This window comes from Ovis canadensis, chromosome 6 (assembly GCF_042477335.2).
Source record: "Ovis canadensis isolate MfBH-ARS-UI-01 breed Bighorn chromosome 6, ARS-UI_OviCan_v2, whole genome shotgun sequence".
In the NCBI taxonomy this organism is placed as follows: Eukaryota; Metazoa; Chordata; class Mammalia; order Artiodactyla; family Bovidae; genus Ovis; species Ovis canadensis.
The window spans coordinates 22,249,275-22,267,541 of record NC_091250.1 but is presented as its reverse complement, the minus strand read 5'-3'; the positions used below and the strand labels follow the sequence as shown (position 1 = coordinate 22,267,541).

The 18,267-nt window shown below is 39.1% G+C and overlaps 1 protein-coding gene and 1 long non-coding RNA gene across 5 annotated transcripts in view; one reads left to right on the top strand and one right to left on the bottom strand.

Annotated features, from left to right (window-relative positions):
- Positions 1 to 18,267, bottom strand: part of LOC138442276 (uncharacterized) — a 257,527-nt gene that overhangs the window by 70,295 nt on the left and 168,965 nt on the right. The gene's annotated exons all lie outside the window — the stretch shown is intronic.
- Positions 1 to 18,267, top strand: part of SYNPO2 (synaptopodin 2) — a 203,343-nt gene that overhangs the window by 174,755 nt on the left and 10,321 nt on the right. Inside the window, exon 5 of one of the 3 annotated variants that reach the window (XM_069593384.1) lies at positions 4,099 to 4,793. The exons of the other annotated variants lie outside the window; for them this stretch is intronic. Coding sequence (XP_069449485.1) covers positions 4,099 to 4,131 — 33 coding nt within the window. The 3' untranslated portion in view covers positions 4,132 to 4,793. Of the gene's footprint in view, positions 1 to 4,098; positions 4,794 to 18,267 lie in introns of those variants that run through there. 3 annotated transcript variants of the gene reach the window in all.

Below are 18,267 nucleotides of genomic sequence, written 5' to 3'. Positions count from 1 at the left end.
GCACGCAAGACCAGATATTCTATGAAGAAAGGTGCTTTGTAAATTTAAGTACACATACTCCTCTCAGTCCTATAGAAGGGCAGATTGAATCACAGAACTCTTAAGATTGGGGATCTAACCATTGCCACTTTGATCTTAGAACAGTTACAGTTTTATTTCTAATATTTCAATAATAAACACATTCTTCTTTGAGAGAAGAAAATCACACTGTTTCTGCACTTTGAATATTCATTGATAGTATAAAGCATACATTTTTAGGAATATGTTTTATAAGACACATTGGGGCTGTCATTTTGAAGCATGTAAAAGTTTGTACTTCAAAATATTTCTTGTATGATTTTTAATGATAACATGTATCTCATTTAATCTTCACAAGAAGCAACTCATCTTAACTATAGGAAAACTGATCTGAGTTACAATAGTTCTTGAGACTAAGCCAGGGTTCTTTAACTCTTCAAGATAGTGCTGACTCCTTCCAGAACATGGGTTTCATAGCGCTCCTGAATATTATCACACAGCTGAATTCTAGCCTGGCAGCAAGGGTCACATCTGATATGTTAAGAACAAATGATCTGTGTTTAAAGGGAATGGACTAACTTATGCGGGACCACTGTTTTGTTTAGTTACTAGCTTAAAAAAACTTCGAAGACCGTTTTCTGCTGACAGGCATATCATACACTCTGACTGCAGCACTTTCACAGAAGTCTCTTGAGAACACAAGAAGACACACGGCTGTTAGTGTCTGAGTTTGGATTTAATCTTCCAAACAAAAGTTTTTTGCTTTGTATCATTTAATCCAGTTATAAATTCGAGAACCTACAAGCACCCGTATTCTACGGGTGAATTCCTGAAATCTATTGCTATTTTATGAGTCACCACTGGCCGAGCAGGAAGGGTATTTGAAGTCACGGTCATCAAAAAGAAGTGATTGTTTTCTAAAAAGCTAAATGCTTAAAATGTTTCCAGAGGGAAGCAGTGGGCTGTGTTCTCATTCCCTTTTACAGTCAGAGTTGTTGAGTTTGTTATAAAAATTGTTAAAAGTTCATGAGAAAAATATGTAAATTCTGAGAACCAACATCATATTCCCAGAAGCACTGACCCTTGCAGGTCTCAAGTCCCCTTATCACTGGACTCTGGGGGACATAAAGACTCCTGTAACACTTCGTTGCCACCGAGTTTGTCAACAAGTATTCTGGGAAAAAGCAAAATTGAATTCTTCTGTAGACTTCCCACCAAGATTGGCCAAAGGCCATAAAACAAGCTAGTAAATTCCCACAGGACCCAAACACCAGGCAAAATTGCTAAAAGGCTAGTCTGAGTTAGAAAGTAAAAGGAAAAAAATTACAGACCATCCTGTGAGACATCGGGCCAATAACAGCCAAAAGCCCCCAAATCAGATTATCTTTTCCTTGATGTTATCAGGTACAGCCAGTTTCTTAAATTTAAAAAAAAGAGAATATTTCCATAGTATGTATATTTTTATACTGAATTACCATTTGGCACTTGGAAATCATAGACCTTACTGAGTGAGTGAGTGAGTGAAGTCACTCAGTCGTGTCCGAATCTTTGTGACCCCGTGGACGGTAGCCCACAAGGCTCCTCTGTCCATATGATTTTCCAGGCAAGAATACTGGAGTGGGTTGCCATTTCCTTCTCCAGGAGATCTTCCCAACCCAGGGATCGAACCCAGGTCTCCCACATTGTAGGCAGATGCTTTACCATCTGAGCCACCAAGGAAGAGCCCATAGACCTTACTACTCAGAAGCAACTGAATGAAGAGAAATTTAATTTAGAAATATCAAATCCTGTCAGATATTTCTCAGATTCCTAATTTTATCAGAGCTATGCCAGCTAGTAAAGTATTTCTTAAGTATAAAAAGTTAGACTTCTACAGGATCCTATAGTTTAAATAGTTGTTATTGATACACAGAATTTCATAAATTTTCATTTTTTTGGTTCTAAATGTAAAGTTCCTCATGTTTACCTCTGTTTATACCTCATTCTTGTGTTTATCTAAATTTTGTGTGCTTCATGACTTATGAAATACATTCAGGGTCCCTAATAAAAGTAATTACAAGGACCTACTTTCCAGCCGACACTTCTTCCTCTGTGCTGTGCTCAGTCGCTCAATTGTGTCCAGCTCTTTGCAACCCCATGGACTATAGCCCGCCAGGCTCCTCTGTCCATAGGGGTTCTTCAGGCAAGAGTACTGGAGTGGGTTGCCATGCCCTCCTCCAGGGGATCTTCCCAACCCAGGGATCAAACTCAGGCTTTCCACATTCCAGGTGGATTCTTTACAGTCTAAGCTACCAGGGAAGCCCCTTCTTCCTCTACCTGGTAATAGTCATAATAATATTTAAAATAATAACATTCCAATATACCATGGAGGAATCCTGCCCTCATAGCCCCTACTTCTTGAGCTTCCTGATAACTATTATTAGTTGTTCAAGATCACAATTAGCTCTAAGTTGAAAAGAAATGCACATTTAGGGAATAAATTAAGAAAAATTTTCTTCTTGGAACTAAATATTAAAAAACAACAGTAAGTATGTTAAATTGTTCTTCAGGAGACATTTTAGAAGTCAGAGAGAGTCTTTGATATCTTTAGTTAGTGGAATAGTCTGTTCTCGAGACCATACAAAGAGCCTGAGTTTAGATTACAGTTCAAGTACAGACGACATGGGTGGGGATGTAAGCTGTAACAGTCATTCACACAATCTCATAAGATCTAAGGAAAAGATAGGGTGAGGGGATGATGTATTAAGTTTCTACTAAAAGCCAGGAATGGTCATAAATATTTTATGTAAATTATAATACCTAACATTAACTGAGCACAAACTTTGGGCCCTGAGTTGTCCCAAGTATCTTCATAGATTCTCTCTTTAAAAAAAAAAATGGAGATATAATTGACATATAACAGTATATTACTATTAGTTTCAGGTGTACAATATAATAATTTGATATTAGTATATATTGCAAATTGATCATCACAGTTAAGCGCAGCTATAACATCCATCATCACGCATAGTTACAAATTTTTTTCCTTACGATAAGAACTTTAAAAATCTACTCTCTTAGCGACTTTCAAATATACAATACAGTATTCTTAACTATGGGCTTCCCTGGTGGCTCAGCTGGTAAAGAATATGCCTGCAGTATGTCAGATCCAGGTTCTATCCCTGGGTTGGGAAGACACCATGGAGAAGGGAATGCTTACTCACTCCCACATTCTTGCCTGGAGAATTCCATGGACAGAGGAGCCTGGCAGGCTACAGTCCTTGTGGTCACAATGAGTCAGACATGACAGCAACTAACTTTTTCACCTTTTTTTTCATTGTTAATTGCAGTTACATGCTACACAATATCCCCAGGACTTATTTATTTTGTAACTGGTAGTTTGTACCTTTAACCACCTTCACCCATTTTGCCCGCCCATACCTCCACCCCTTTGGTAACCACCACAAATTACCTTTTACAATCAGCAGTCCTTATGAGATAGGTATCACCATAATCCTCAGTTTATAGATGGGATTCTGAGGCACAAACAGGCTGAATATCTTGCCCAAGATCACACAGTATTAAGCAGCGGATCCTGGATTTCATGTCAACCTACACCCTTAACCAATGACATTGTGATTTAATTTACTCAGAATTACCCTGAAAGTGAAGGCACTATTACTTCCATTCATAGGTGAGGTATCTGAAGCTCAGAGAGGCTAACCAACTTGTCTGGCAATCATCAAGCTTACAAGTAGTGGGCTAGGGTTGGAACTACATACTTATCTGACACCCAAGCCCAGGCTCTCCCTTCAGTACGACATGAACATGTCCCACTCTCTGAGACCTGTTAATTGTATCTTCACCAAACTACCCACCAACAGCCCACTGTATATGCTTAATGGATGGCTTTTACTATGTTGAGTGACATTAGAAAGTACCCCACTACTTTCATAAGATTGCTTATAAAATCAGATGCTATAATAATATGTGGGAAGTGAAAAACCAGTCTAAAAAGAAGCCTCTGTTTTATAAGTGGAAATAGATTTCACAGTGATTTTGTATTTTTGAATTCCCAAAATTCTTTCACTTTTCTTTCAGGATGAAAAGGTGACATTTATGGGCTGCGGGTAGTGAGGAATGTCATTTTAAAAAAAAAAATCAAAGGCTCTACATAAAAGGAAGTGCTACCCTTCATGCCTTTCCCACTAAAAGTAATTCAAGGAACTTTCTTATCATGATGAATCAGCACGCAGCTTGGCTTGCTACTAAACCAATAAGAACTTGAGACATTTCAACAAGGATAATTCTAAACAGAATAATGCTGACAGAGTCACAAGTTTTCAGTGTTTCAAATATATCTAAAAGCGTAGTCGTCACTGGAATCTTGGAGTTCCATGAAGTCTCTTTTGGCTGAACTCGCACGCATTCACCCTGGGTACGGATGAAGCAGCAACCCTTTCTTGCCACAACACCCTCGATGGAAGTTTTCTCAAAAGGTTATTTCTGTCAAAAAGTTCCCAGAAAGGGCAGTTTTATACCTTATATTTTTCTAGTAGTTCTTTGTTTTTTTAGCTTTGGGTTTTTGTTTGTATTTGTTTTAAACTATGTCTAATTGTCATTTTGAAAACATCTCCTAAAGAACTAGTGTAAATTTCAAGGAGAAAAGATGTGAACTTCTAAGTTAATCGTAAAAACAAAAACAAAAAAAACCCCTCATATATTTTGGAGAGTTTCACGGCCTTGATTTAAAATTGTAGAGCCATTAATAAAGTGATAATTTTGAGGGCTTACTATATGCTAGGTGTCATTCTAAATACTTGACAAATGTTAGCTTTCACAGTCATCACAAAATGACTAGCATATGAGGAAAGTACCATTATCATGCTATTTTACAGATGAGAAAATACAGTGAAGATAAGGAACCTGTCTAAGTGATGGGGCTGATCAAGACCCAACGGACTGCAGACCCCTTCTCTAATCAAATCACATGGCTACATTACTGCCCTTGATCACAAAAAGACAAAGGTCACTATATATAAAAGAAGTTACCCATCAGAGGCGATAAGCGACACCTATCTCAGGAATAACTCAAAACCTTCTAAATCAAAGAAATGTTGAAAAAGCTTTGATAGCCCCAAATGATAGACACTTTTGAACAGGTACAAGGGGAAAACTATGTTTTTTACTTCCATCAGCCTGTTTGCTTATAACTCAAAAACGCTGGGGGAAGCTTAATATTTCGCTTGTTACAATTGATCAGTTCAGTTCAGTTCAGTTGCTCAGTTGTGTCCGACTCTTTGTGACCCCATGAACTGAGGCACGCCAGGCCTCCCTGTCCATCACCAACTTCTAGAGTTTACTCAGACTCATCTGCATTGAGTTGGTGATGCCATCCAACCATCTCATCCTCTGTCATCCCCTTCTCCTCCTGCCCTGAATCTTTCCCAGCATCAGGGTCTTTTTCAATGACTCAACTCTTCGCATGACGTGGACAAAGCATTGGAGTCTCAGCTTCAATGTCAGTCCTTCCAATGAACACCAAGGACTGATCTCCTTTGGGATGGACTGGTTGGATCTTCTTGCAGTCCAAAGGACTCTCAAGAGTCTTCTCCAACACCACAGTTCAAATGCATCAATTCTTCGACACTCAGCTTTCTTTATAGTCCAACTCTCACATCCATACATGACTACTGGAAAAACTATAGCCTTGACTAGACGAACCTTTGCTGACAATGTCCCTGCTTTTTAATATGCTGTCTAGGTTGGTCATAACTTTCCTTTCAAGGAGTAAGCGTCTTTTAATTTCATGGCTGCAGTCACCATCTGCAGTGATTTTGGAGTCCCCCAAAATAAAGTCTGACACTGTTTCCACTGTTTCCCCATCTATTTGCCATGAAGTGATGGGACCAGATGCCATGATCTTAGATTTCTGAATGTTGAGCTTTAAGCCAACTTTTTCACTCTCACTTTCATCAAGAGGCCCTTCTTCACTTTCTGCCATAAGGGTGGTATCATCTGCATATCTGAGGTTATTGTTATTTCTCCCGGCAATCTTGATTCCAGCTTGTGTTTCTTCCAGCCCAGCGTTTCTCATGATGTACTCTGCATAGAAGTTAAATAAGCAGGGTGACAATATACAGCCTTGACGTACTCCTTTTCCTATTTGGAACCAGTCTGTTGTTCCATGTCCAGTTCTAACTGTTGCTTCCTGACCTGCATACAGATTTCTCAAGAGGCAGGTCAGGTGGTCTGGTATTCCCATCTCCTTCAGAATTTTCCACAGTTTATCATGATCCACACAGTCAAAGGCTTTGGCATAGTCAATAAAGCAGAAATAGACGTCTTTCTGGCACTCTCTTGCTTTTTCGATGATCCAGCAGATGCTGGCAATTTGATCTCTGGTTCCTCTGCCTTTTCTAAAACCAGCTTGAACATCAGGAAGTTCACGGTTCACGTATTGCTGAAGCTTGGCTTGGAGAATTTTGAGCATTACTTTACTAGTGTGTGAGATAAGAGCAATCATGCAGTAGTTTGATCATTCTCTGGCATTGCCTTTCTTGGGGATTGGAATGAAAACTGACCTTTTCCAGTCCTTTGGCTACTGCTGAGTTTTCCAAATTTGCTGACATATTGAGTACAGCACTTTCACAGCATCACCTTTTAGGATTTGAAATAACTCAACTGGAATTCCATCACATCCACTAGCTTTGTTTGTGATTTCACATTCCAGGATTTCTGGCTTTAGGTGAGTGGTCACACCATCATGATTATATGGGTCGTGAAGATCTTTTTTGTTTAGTTCTGTGTATTCTTGCCACCTCTTTCTAATATCTTCTGCTTCTGTTAGATCCATACCATTTCTGTCCTTTATTGAGCCCATCTTTGCATGAAATATTCCCTTGGTATGTTTAATTTTCTTAAAGAGATCTCTAGTCTTTCCCGTTCTATTGTTTTCCTCTATTTCTTTGCATTGATCACTGAGGAAGGCTTTCTTATCTCTCTGTGCTATTCCTTGGAACTCTACATTCAAATGGGTACATCTTTCCTTTTCTCCTTTGCTTTTTGCTTCTCTTCTTTTCACAGCTATTTGTAAGGCCTCCTCAGACAGCCATTTTGCTTTTTTTACATTTCTTTTTCTTGGGGATGGTCTTGATTCCTGTCTCCTGTACAATGTCATGAACTTCCATCCATAGTTCATCAGGCACTCTGTCTATCAGATCTAGTCCCTTAAATCTATTTCTCACTTACACTGTATACTCACAAGGGATTAGATTTAGGTCATACCTGAATGGTCTAGTGGTTTTCCCCACTTTTTCCAATTTAAGTCTGAATTTGGTGATAAGGAGCTTATGATCTGAGCCACAGTCAGCTCCCCATCTTGTTTTTGCTAACTATATAGAGCTTCTCCATCTTTGGCTGCAAAGAATATAATCAATCTGATTTCGGTGTTGACCATCTGGTGATGTCCATGTGTAGAGTCTTCTCGTGTTATTGGAAGAGGGTGTTTGCTGTGACCATCGATGCGTTGGACTAAATCCCACGGATACTCACTTCCAGCCATCATGTATCACTGTGTTAGTTGCTCAGATGTGTCCAGCTCTTTGTGACCCCATGGACTGTAGCCCACCAGTCTCCTCTGTCCAGGGAATTCTTCAGGCAAGAATATTAGAGCGGGTAGCCACTCTCTTCTCCAGGGGATCTTCCTGACCCAGGGATTGAACCCACATCTTCTGCATTGCAGGCAGATTTATTACCATCTGAGCCACCAAGGAAGCCCAGCTATGCTAATTTATACCAGGTAAATTAAGGGGGGAAAATAGTGATGAGAAATTCCTCAAATTTTAGTAATAATAATGCAGAAAAATTGTTCTGCAAATATTTAAATTAAAATAATATATAAAAGGCCTAACTTGACTTAGGGGAAGCAAAAGATAACCATTTCTTAAGTGAAATTCACCTATGATTAGGTGAGGCATACACATAAACACCAAGCATACAGAGACATTTTGTAGCGGGAAAGCATGTGGTAAGCCAAAATGCCTGCTGCTAAATTCCAGGAATTGCTAGTTGGAAGACATTAAGCTAATGATAATGATTTAGTGTGTCAGTGTCTCAGTACCCTCTGCTGTGATATGGAGAGAATAATAGGTGTATCTCACAAGTTGTGAAGATGAGACAAACCAGTATGTTTATGTGTATAAAAAAACAGGGCCTGGCACAGAGAAAGCATTCAACATATGTTAGCTATTAATATTCTTGTAAAGGGCACTTCACTAACAATAGCTACTATTTCAAAAACTTCCAAGAAGGAAAACACACATGATAATTAAACATTTGTTTTCCTTGTTCATATGAATCCCAGTTTAAGGAATCTAAAAGAACAAAAATAGAAAAAGCCATGTCTGCATGAATCTGATATGGACACGAAGAATAATCTATCCCCAGGAGTATTTTACTGGGAGATCTTTGTTTCTTCTCTACTGTTTTCTTCTTACCTAAGCTTTATATTTTATATTGCTCTGTAGTCAGCCTATTGGTCAACTTTTTCTGCTTTGTCTTCATCTATTGTATAGAAATGTTGTAGTACAAGGATGAGCCCAGGATTCAAACAGACTGGTATAATATATACATATATTTTTTAAAAAGAAACAATTTCAGCTTTGAGACTCTGCTATAAAGGGACTGTGTTCAGTTCAAAGTACCAATATTAAAGAAAACAAGTGTGGTGTATGTGGCAATATAGAGAGAATTCTTACGGGGAAATGCTTGTAGATGAAATATATTCTCAAAATAGGATAGCTGGTATCCTGAGCAAGGTTCTAGCAGGATGTGAAAGTGAAAGTTGTTCAGTCGTGTCCAACTCTTTGCGACCGCATGGACTATACATGGAATTCTCCAGGCGAGGATACTGGAGTGTGTAACCATTCGCTTCTCCAGGGGATCTTCCCAACCCAGGGATCAAACCCAGGTCTCCTGTATTGCAGGTGTATTCCTTAGCAGCTGAGCCGTGGGGGAAGCCCATCTAGGAGGATACCTGAAGCTCAGTTAGGTCTACCGCACAGAAAGTGGCATCCCAATCTCCGAAGCCACCCAGTTCAGGCCTGCAGCAGCTGGGGCTCTGACAGAGTCTGCCTGCCTCTGAAGGTGCAGCAAACAGCTGTTCTTATCCCTCTGCCCCAACACTGTCCCAGGACAAAGGGTCGGCAAAATGGCCTCTTTAGAGTAATTGATCCCCTTGCCTGAGAAGCATGATCAGTTTCCAAAACCGGAAAGAGTGAAACCTCTGTCTAAACAGAGTAGACTCCCAGTTCACAGGGCAAGGGACGAAAAACAGTTCTCAGAAGCTGAGTGACTGATATAGGGAGGAACCTAAAATTCCAGCTGACTTTAAAACCCAGGGAATTTTTGTGGGTTTTCTGTTACTTTAGAATTCTTCTGCGTCAGAACCAGAAGTTGGGACTGATGTAGAAGAGAGAAAGATCACAAGATGAGATTCTGAAAACTTTATCTGAATCTAAAATATCTTTTGTTCCAAATACAGTTAAATTGACTTTAGTTTTCCCTTTGTGCCATTTTGCTACACTTTTTCTTAAAAAGTAAAAAATAACAAGGTCTCTTCCTTGCATGGTTTGTGTGCTAGCATATATCAGACTGACAAAGAAATAGTCATAAAACCATCCCCAAGAGCTAAAAAATTACTATGGAGTAGGCTGGACTGTATAAATGAAATGCTAATTTAAAGTATATCACCCCTTAGCTGGAAGTTTGTTTTTTAATCACATTCAGAGTTTACTGATTGTCTGGCCCACTGGACTACTTGTTAATGCTTATCTGCTGCTGCTAAGTTGCTTCAGTCGTGTCCAACTCTGTGCAACCCCATAGACGGCAGCCCACCAGGCTCCCCCGTCCCTGGGATTCTCCAGGCAAGAACACTGGAGTGGGCTGCCATTTCCTTCTCCAGTGCATGAAAATAAAAAGTGAAAGTGAAGTTGCTCAGTCGTGCCCAACTCTTAGTGACCCCATGGACTGCAGCCCACCAGGCTCCTCAGTCCATGGGATTTTCCAGGCAAGAGTACTGGAGCGGCATGCCATTGCTTTCTCCGATCAGATGGTGCCAATTATAATTCTTCATAGAAACTCAATATGGGCTAAATATATTTTAAATTCTACAACATTATGAAATATCCAGAAAAATGTCACAATTCACTTCGGGTGGTATTACTGAAATTGAGAGCAAACCAAAATATATCTTGTAGAACTTTTCATTTCACTGTTACACTTCAATTCACCAGTTACTACTATTTCCTTGATATACAGTGTTCCAGTGTTTGCAAACTATTGCCTTCACAGTATCCTAACATATGGTTTCCAACTTTTGTTCCAAGGGGAAAATTAAGATTCCTCTTGCCGCATGGAAATTCTGATTTAGTAGCCCCTCTTGCCTGGAAAACCCCATGGATGGAGGAGCCTGGTAGGCTGCAGTCCATGGGGTCGCTAAGAGTCGGACACGACTGAGCGACTTCCCTTTCACTTTTCACTTTCATGCGTTGGAGAAGGAAATGGCAACCCACTCCAGTGTTCTTGCCTGGAGAATCCCAGGGACGGGAGAGCCTGGTGGGCTGCTGTCTATGGGGTCGCACAGAGTCGGACACAACTGAAGTGACTTAGCAAAGAAAGAAAAGTGGGGCCCAGGAATTTGTTTTTGTAACATTTACCCTGGATGATTCTAATGCTAACAGATTGCGAACCACAGTTTAATATCAGTTTTCTAACTCGCTAAACACTGAATTCAACTTTATTCTTTAAAACCCATAAATAGTTTCCAGTTCATTCAGTCTGGGACAGCCAGACTTGTAAACAGCACCTGCTTTCCAACGCTCTTGACATTGTCTGAAGCGTACAGGCCCTGAAGTGCTGCTGATCTTGACGACTTTATCATAAAGGCCCAGGAGGTGGCAGCAAATTCCCTTTCCGATCAGAAAGTGCTTCACAGGCAGCCATTCTACAGTCTGTAGCAAATAATTTGCTTTGAACAGTCTTTTAAATTTGTTTTTTTAAATAAAAGAATAAACAGGACCTTGAGATGTGGTTTTATCTGACCCTCTGCTTCTCATCAAGTCTCAGAATAAATATTTCTAGGAATAGAATGATACAGTTTTATCATCCAGAGAAGAGACTGTACAAAGTTCCTTGGCTGATTTTTCTTATCTCTGGGGAAAAGGATTGTATGACTTCCCTTGGCCGTCGGGCAGTACAGTCTCTTATCTCCAATCAAAAATGTTCTTACTAATAACAAACTGAAATCTCTCTGGCAATAATCAAAACAGTCTTATTTTGGGATCTAGACTAAAGGAGAATTTTGAAGCACTTTGAATGCTAATTAGTTTTTAAAAAGAAAACAAACATGATGGTACAATCTTCAAAACTAAAAAGAAGTTTGTGCACTTTATGGATCACAGGAAAAAATTCCAATATTTTTGTTTAAACTTAAGAGAGCCAAATGGTGTGGTGGATTGACAAAACACTAAATCAGTAAAGAGGCTGTTTAGACATTAGAGGGGTGAATGGAACAAAGGAACGGGTAGGCCCATTGAGTAGCAGCTTTGATCCCAACAAGAGTATTGTTTTCAGGCCTTTGATGCAGTACAGTTTATTTCTAAAACTAAAAAGATGGTGATGTGTCTGGAAGTTCTGTATTATGAGATATATGTTTATACATTTACCAGTGGGAAGGGTAAAGACTAAAAGGAGGTAGGAGAGCTGGGTATTTGAGCCACTTTGGTATGGATGAGAGAGTAAAGGTCTCCACTGGTGAAAAAGAAAAACAGGACTAATGAATGGAAGTCGAAATGGCAAACCACTCCAGTGTTCTTGCCTGGAGAATCCCAGGAACAGGGGAGCCTGGTGGGCTGCCGTCTATGGGGTCACACAGAGTCAGACACGACTGAAGTGACTTAGCAGCATAAGACAGTAAATTTCAGTTTAATTTAAGAAAACTTCAAAAAATTGCAGAGAAGGAATGGAAAAGGAACTAATATATTAGCCATAAAATGTGTTACAGGCCTTAGTATATGTATTTAGTTTTAATTTCACAACAACATTATTGGGTGGAAATTATCCTCATTTTTTTAACTGATAAGGAAATCAAAGCTCAGATAGCTTAAGAAAATAGTCCAAAGTCACCTAGCCAGTAGGGTAGCAGACTCCATGGCTGAATCCAAGTTTATCCGTGTTCATAGCCTGTGTGTCCCCAGTGCAGTGCCTATCAGGTGTGTTGTAACAGGAACTCCTGTACCTCATGAAAGCCTGACTGTGGGATCCCTAAAATGCTTTCCATCTTTAAGATTTTATAATTTTACATATACATAGCTCCTTAAGCGGAGAAGGCAATGGCACCCCACTCCAGTACTCTTGCCTGGAAAATCCCATGGACGGTGGAGCCTGGTAGGCTGCAGTCCATGGGGTCACTAAGAGTCAGAAACGACTGAGCTACTTCACGTTCCCTTTTCACTTTCATGTATTGGAGAAGGAAATGGCAACCCACTCCAGTGTTCTTGCCTGGAGAATCCCAGGGACGGGGGAGCCTGATGGGCTGCCGTCTATGGGGTCGCACAGAGTCGGGCACAACTGAAGCAACTTGGCAGCAACAGCAGCAGCTCCTTAAGAAGATTTGGGTTTTTAAGTGTTGTGAATATTTTGATGTAGCTGTGTTTTAAAAACCAAGGTCAGTTTAAAACCTGACTAGACAGAATTTGTTTGTTCCTTCTCACTTTAATTCCAGTAGCTGAAGCAAAATAGCTTAAAATGAAAATGTCATTTTACTAATGAGAGAGTAGGAGGTTAGAGAATAATTTTTTTCCCTGAAGCACTGACTAGAGGATTTGCTTTAGCTCCAGTGTCTGTAAAACGATTATAATTCTTCCTGACTATTCTACACACACACACACACACACACACACACACACACACACACACACACACACACACACACACACACACTCTTCCTGAGAAGGGAGCATTCTGAAACTCAGAGACACCTCTAGTCCTAGGGCAGAAGTCAGGCTCCCTTAGGTAAAGTAAGAAAAGGGTTTGTAATGCTGTAAAGCAGAACTTCTACTGCTCTTGGCTAATCATTTCACCTCAATCACTAGATCTCTATCCTTTGCTGTTAGAACGCACATGTTCCAGTTTATAAAATTATTTCAAATGCATTGTGCGTTCATACAAAAAGCAATCTTTTAAAAGAACCATTTAATATTTATCTTTTTTCTTTACTCTTCAATCTCTGTTTTGTCCCTTTTTCCCCCTCAAACTTCTGTAATATTCTACCTACCACTGTCAACTGTGGTCAAAATCAAAATCTTATTTTGTGAATGGTGCATAGACATTTAATTGTCAGTGTATTGTGGGGATGCACTGCATTGTCAGACTTCATTTTGTCTTATTAGACTTCATTTTTGCAAAAAATGCACTGATCTAGACAACCAGTTGTAACATCAAAGCTGCATTTCACTGGGGACTATGTGACCCACAATGAGAAATTGCAAGAGCTGCTGCCCCTACCCACACTTCCTTCAGGCTCTGTAAAACGTGAAAGAACTGGGACATGAGTTTCCTCTCAGCTAAAACACACAGAAGTTCCAGCCCAGGTCGCTAACATGTGTGATTTCAGCTGGTCAGTGGTCACTTGATCTATTAACTATATGTTAAAACTATATGTTAAAAAGGACTTATCTTCATTAGATTTATGAATATTGAAAGAAGCAAGATTAAGAACAAGGACAGAATTAGGAAACAACCATCAAAACAGGCTTGAGAGGTACTTGTTGGCTGGTGTAAGAAATCTTTTTGCAAATAGATAAGCTCTTGAACATTTTTTCCCCCTTCTCTTCCCCAGGATTTTTTTTTTTTAATGGGTAGTTGCATAAGAACTTTAAACATATATCTTACTGAAGGATCTCTTTTCTTCTTCTCTCAATCTCCAATGTGTATTTACAAGGGCCTAGACATGTTACTACCTCCAGAAGAATTTACCTTTTATATTAGACTAAGACTACACAACCAAAGTGGCTTAGAGGGCTGATGAAGTGTTTGTAGCTGATCATAAGGCTTTTGTTCATTCATCTGTATGTTTGCATGAGTCAGTACTGAAAGTGAAACAATTGTTTAGCAGTTGGATAGTCAGTAATTTATTAACATCATATCAAATTGAAGGTGAGTTTGGGAAATGAGGAGTGGTCAGGGAAATAACAGGGAATGAGATCTTTTGAATAAATGAGTGGTCTACATATAGAAATTCGCTATAGTATTAATATGCAATGTTATGTCTAGATAACTATATATTGCTGTTTTGTAAGTGCTTTAAGAAAGCTATGCCAACAGGAAAAGCTGTAATAACAGCTAATGCCAAAGACAAAGTTAAATATGTGCTCTCTAATTTTGAACGTTTGACAAGTAGACAACCATCCTAACTAACACTTATGAGTCATCCCCTTGAACCATTCATGGGATTACATTTATACCCAGGATTAGTATTTTCAAGTAAAGTAAATACTTCCTATTTTGAAGGAAGGTACCTGGACCCTTCTGTTAGAACATGTTTCCATATTTCCTGTTTGCATTTGAAAAGCACACCATCAGGGTACACTCTGCTTTCATCTATTATCCGCCTTAGTGGTCTTCTATCTATTCATTTGAAAATCTCACTTTATGCCATTCCTGTGTCTTTAAAATGAAATAAGATACATGAAATTACTGTGTAAAGTCCCTCAAACAAGAAAGATATCATTAAGTAAAATTCATCACTTGTACCAGAGAGATATGGTTAGGCAATTAAGCAAAATTTTTATCTCCTCTGTACTTAAGAAAACAAGTAGGTGATTTTCCAGATGAAGGCTTATATTTTTTTATTCCCAATTTTAAACATCACTCTAGGCCATGTTTTTGACAAAGGAAACATACATATGAATTGGCACTAAATCTTAAACTTCCCAACAAACATTGTGTTAAACATTTTCCCCACGGCCCAGAATAAGAACCAAAGCATCCACTTAATAAGCTTGGAAATTTAATAGAAAAACAGTTACGAAGATCAAGTAAGTCATTACCCTCATGCTGTATCTCCACATCCTTATGAAATAATGTCACTCGTTGTGTAGTTGTTGATGTGTCTGTCACTGATATTAAGCAGCTTGATTTTCCAGTTTTATAAATGTAATCAGGAGTTGTTATCGAAGGATTGCTTAAAAATCTGCCAGTGGGAAATCTGGAGAATGTTATCATGCAAAGGGCCCAAGCAAGCTTTTCTCTAGCATCCACATATATCTTAGGAATTCTTAATATCTTAGCTGATAAAATTTTCCTCTGAGAAAGCAAAAGTCACTCGAGTTGGGAAACAAGTTTGCTTGAGTGGTATTAGCTCTACTTCAAACAGCAGGCACATACGCTATAGAAACGATCTCTTATTCTTACTTTCCTTCTAAAGATAAATGTATATTCATGGTAACTTTTCTTTTTGTGAATGAGTGAGGGAGAAGATGGTTACCTGGATTTGTTTCAGGAAAGAAAGGTGTTTAGAATATTAGGAACAGCTAAAGGTATATTCACACAGTTAAACACATTTTAAGTGGGTTTGGTAATTTATCATAATTCAAATGAGATATAGGATAAATATTAATTTTATACTAATAAAGATGACTATCTTTTATGAAGTGTTTTCTATATACCAGGCACTGATAATTTTTCTCTACAAAACCCTCCCACGAGGTCAAGAATTCGTTTATTCTATACAGGATCGACACCTTTATTTATTGTGAAATTCTCTCTAGAAACTGATGAGAGCTGAACTTTTCCTATCATTCACTTTTTTCTATAGTGGAAATCTATATAACTTTAAAAAATTATTTATTTTTAATTGAAGGATAACTGCTTTACAATATTGTCAAAAAAAGACTAAGAAGTCTATACTTTGGCCCACCCAGAGCTTGCAGAGAGATGAGGTCAGTGGTGATGTTTCTGGCTAACCCTGCTGCCTGTGTCCTGGCATGAGGGAGGCAGTGGCTGGCACAACAGTATCTGAGGCGTGCGGTGCTAATGCCACTTCAAAGGCAGCTTCCTCCTATTTTTATCCTGGGTCAGCAGCCTGCCTATGCAGTTGCCTCTTGAACAAAAGGTTCTACCAGGTCTCTGACACCTTTTAAGGCCTCGCGGACTCTTCTCACAATAACAGGAATAGTCTGTTGTGCTGCGTGGCATTTGATTTATAAACACAATCTCTACTCTACCCATAGTCTTGAAGCAAGTAGCCAGCATTCTTACCATTTTACAACCAATGAAAGTAAGGCTGGGAGAGGCTGAGTCATAGGGGTAAAAAGAGGCAAAGGCAGGACTCCTAGGTCAGTGTGATGTCCAAATTCACGTTCTTTCCAATACAACGTACTGGCTCCTATTGTCAGTTAGAACTCTTACTCTTTCTCACAAAAAGATTGTCTTCAAATCTAAAATGAAACAATTTTTTTTAAGTCTATTGTTTTAGAACCCAAAATTTAATCTGATAGTTTAAGATGAATTAAGATAAATGTTGTTTAGTTGCTAAGTTGTGTCTGACTCTTTTGCGACCCCATGGACTGTAGCCCACCAGGCTCCTCTGTCTATGGGATTTCCCAGGCAAGCATATTGGAGCAGGTTACCATTTCCTTCTTCAGGGAATCTTCCCAACCCAGGGATCGAACCCGAGTCTCCTGCTTGGCAGGCCGTTTCTTTACCGCTAAGCCACCTGTACCGGTTATCTGTACATTCTTAGTAAGCAGACTAATACTGTTGATTTCTAGCTAAAGAAATGGACACACTTCTAGTTTTCTTTTTTTTTTTTTTTATAAGAGAGAGCTACCACAGAATTCCTCAAAACTCCAGGAAAGAAAGATTTAAGATTCACTTGAGAAGACAGGTCCCAGGAAATAGACACTGTTATTAAGAGACTAGAACAAAAATAACCTTAAAATTAACCTTAAAATTCTCCTGACCTTAAAATTCTCCGACCTTAAAATTCTTCTGACTACCTAACTGTATCTAAATTATCTCAAGGGAGCATTTGTCCTATATTTAAAGATCTCTAAATAAAGGAATTCTATATCCCTATGGAGAGCTTCCTTCTGATGTTGACCTGCTTCCAGTTTCAAGGAAATTATAAGTGAAGACTCTATAGAGCTGGAAGGGCCCCTAAGAGATCAGCTAGCTGAAATTGCCATTTCCTATAGCTATTTGCAGTCTCAGTGATAAATTAACTTTTTCTTCTCCAACTGTTACTCATCCCAATTTCCATGATCTTTTTCTTCTTTGGTCTTAATTTGGGCTTTCTTTAGGATTCATGTATAATTTTCCATGACTTTTCTCATTTAGAGGATCAAAGCAATTTAAAACCCTTACACCTCCACTGACCTAAAAGAAAATCATTTATGTGAAGCTTGTTAAAATCTTTTACCTGTCTAGAAAATTTGATTTGTCTGTAAATGTTGATTAATCCTATCTGTTTTGCCAGACGTCTTGGTGTGCATGTGTTGTGGCTGGCGGAAATGGGTCTATTTGTGTGGCGCCCTCACCATATGTAACTGACAGGTGAGAAAGGCTGCATCTTAGGACATGATCAAAAACTTTGGTAAAGATAACCAAATTTCCTGATTATGGCAGTCTGATCTAGAAATTGTTCATTCATTTCACAAATGCTTATGAAACAGCTACTTGCTAGGCACTGTTCTAGATCAAGGGATGTCTAAAGGAGTAAAACAATAACCCCTACTTTGGATGGAGGTAAATTCTAGAGTGGAGAAGCAGATAAATAGAATAATTAAATAAACATTTTTTATGTTAGATAGGCGTCAGCCTAAGGGTAGAAATAAAGGTGGGAAGGAGGAGAGGGAATCTTGAGGGTGCAAAGAGAGAGAGAGAGTCTGGGAACAGCCAATAGTGATCATATGATATCTGAGCAAGGCCTAAAGAAAATGAAGTAGGGTCATGCTGATACCTGGAATTCTGTGTTCCAGGCAGAGGATCAGCAAGGATAAAGGTCCTGAGACATGAGTGGACCTGATCTATTCAAATAACATAGAGGCCAGTGTAGCTGGAGTAAAGTGGGAGCGACAGAGCAGGAGGAGATGAAATCAGAGGTATAGGAGGTGTGAAATCAGCAGATTCTGCAGGGCCTTGTGGGTCAGTGAAAGAACCTGGAGTTCCCTGTTTTGAAACGAGAAGCCATGACAGGGTTTTAAACAG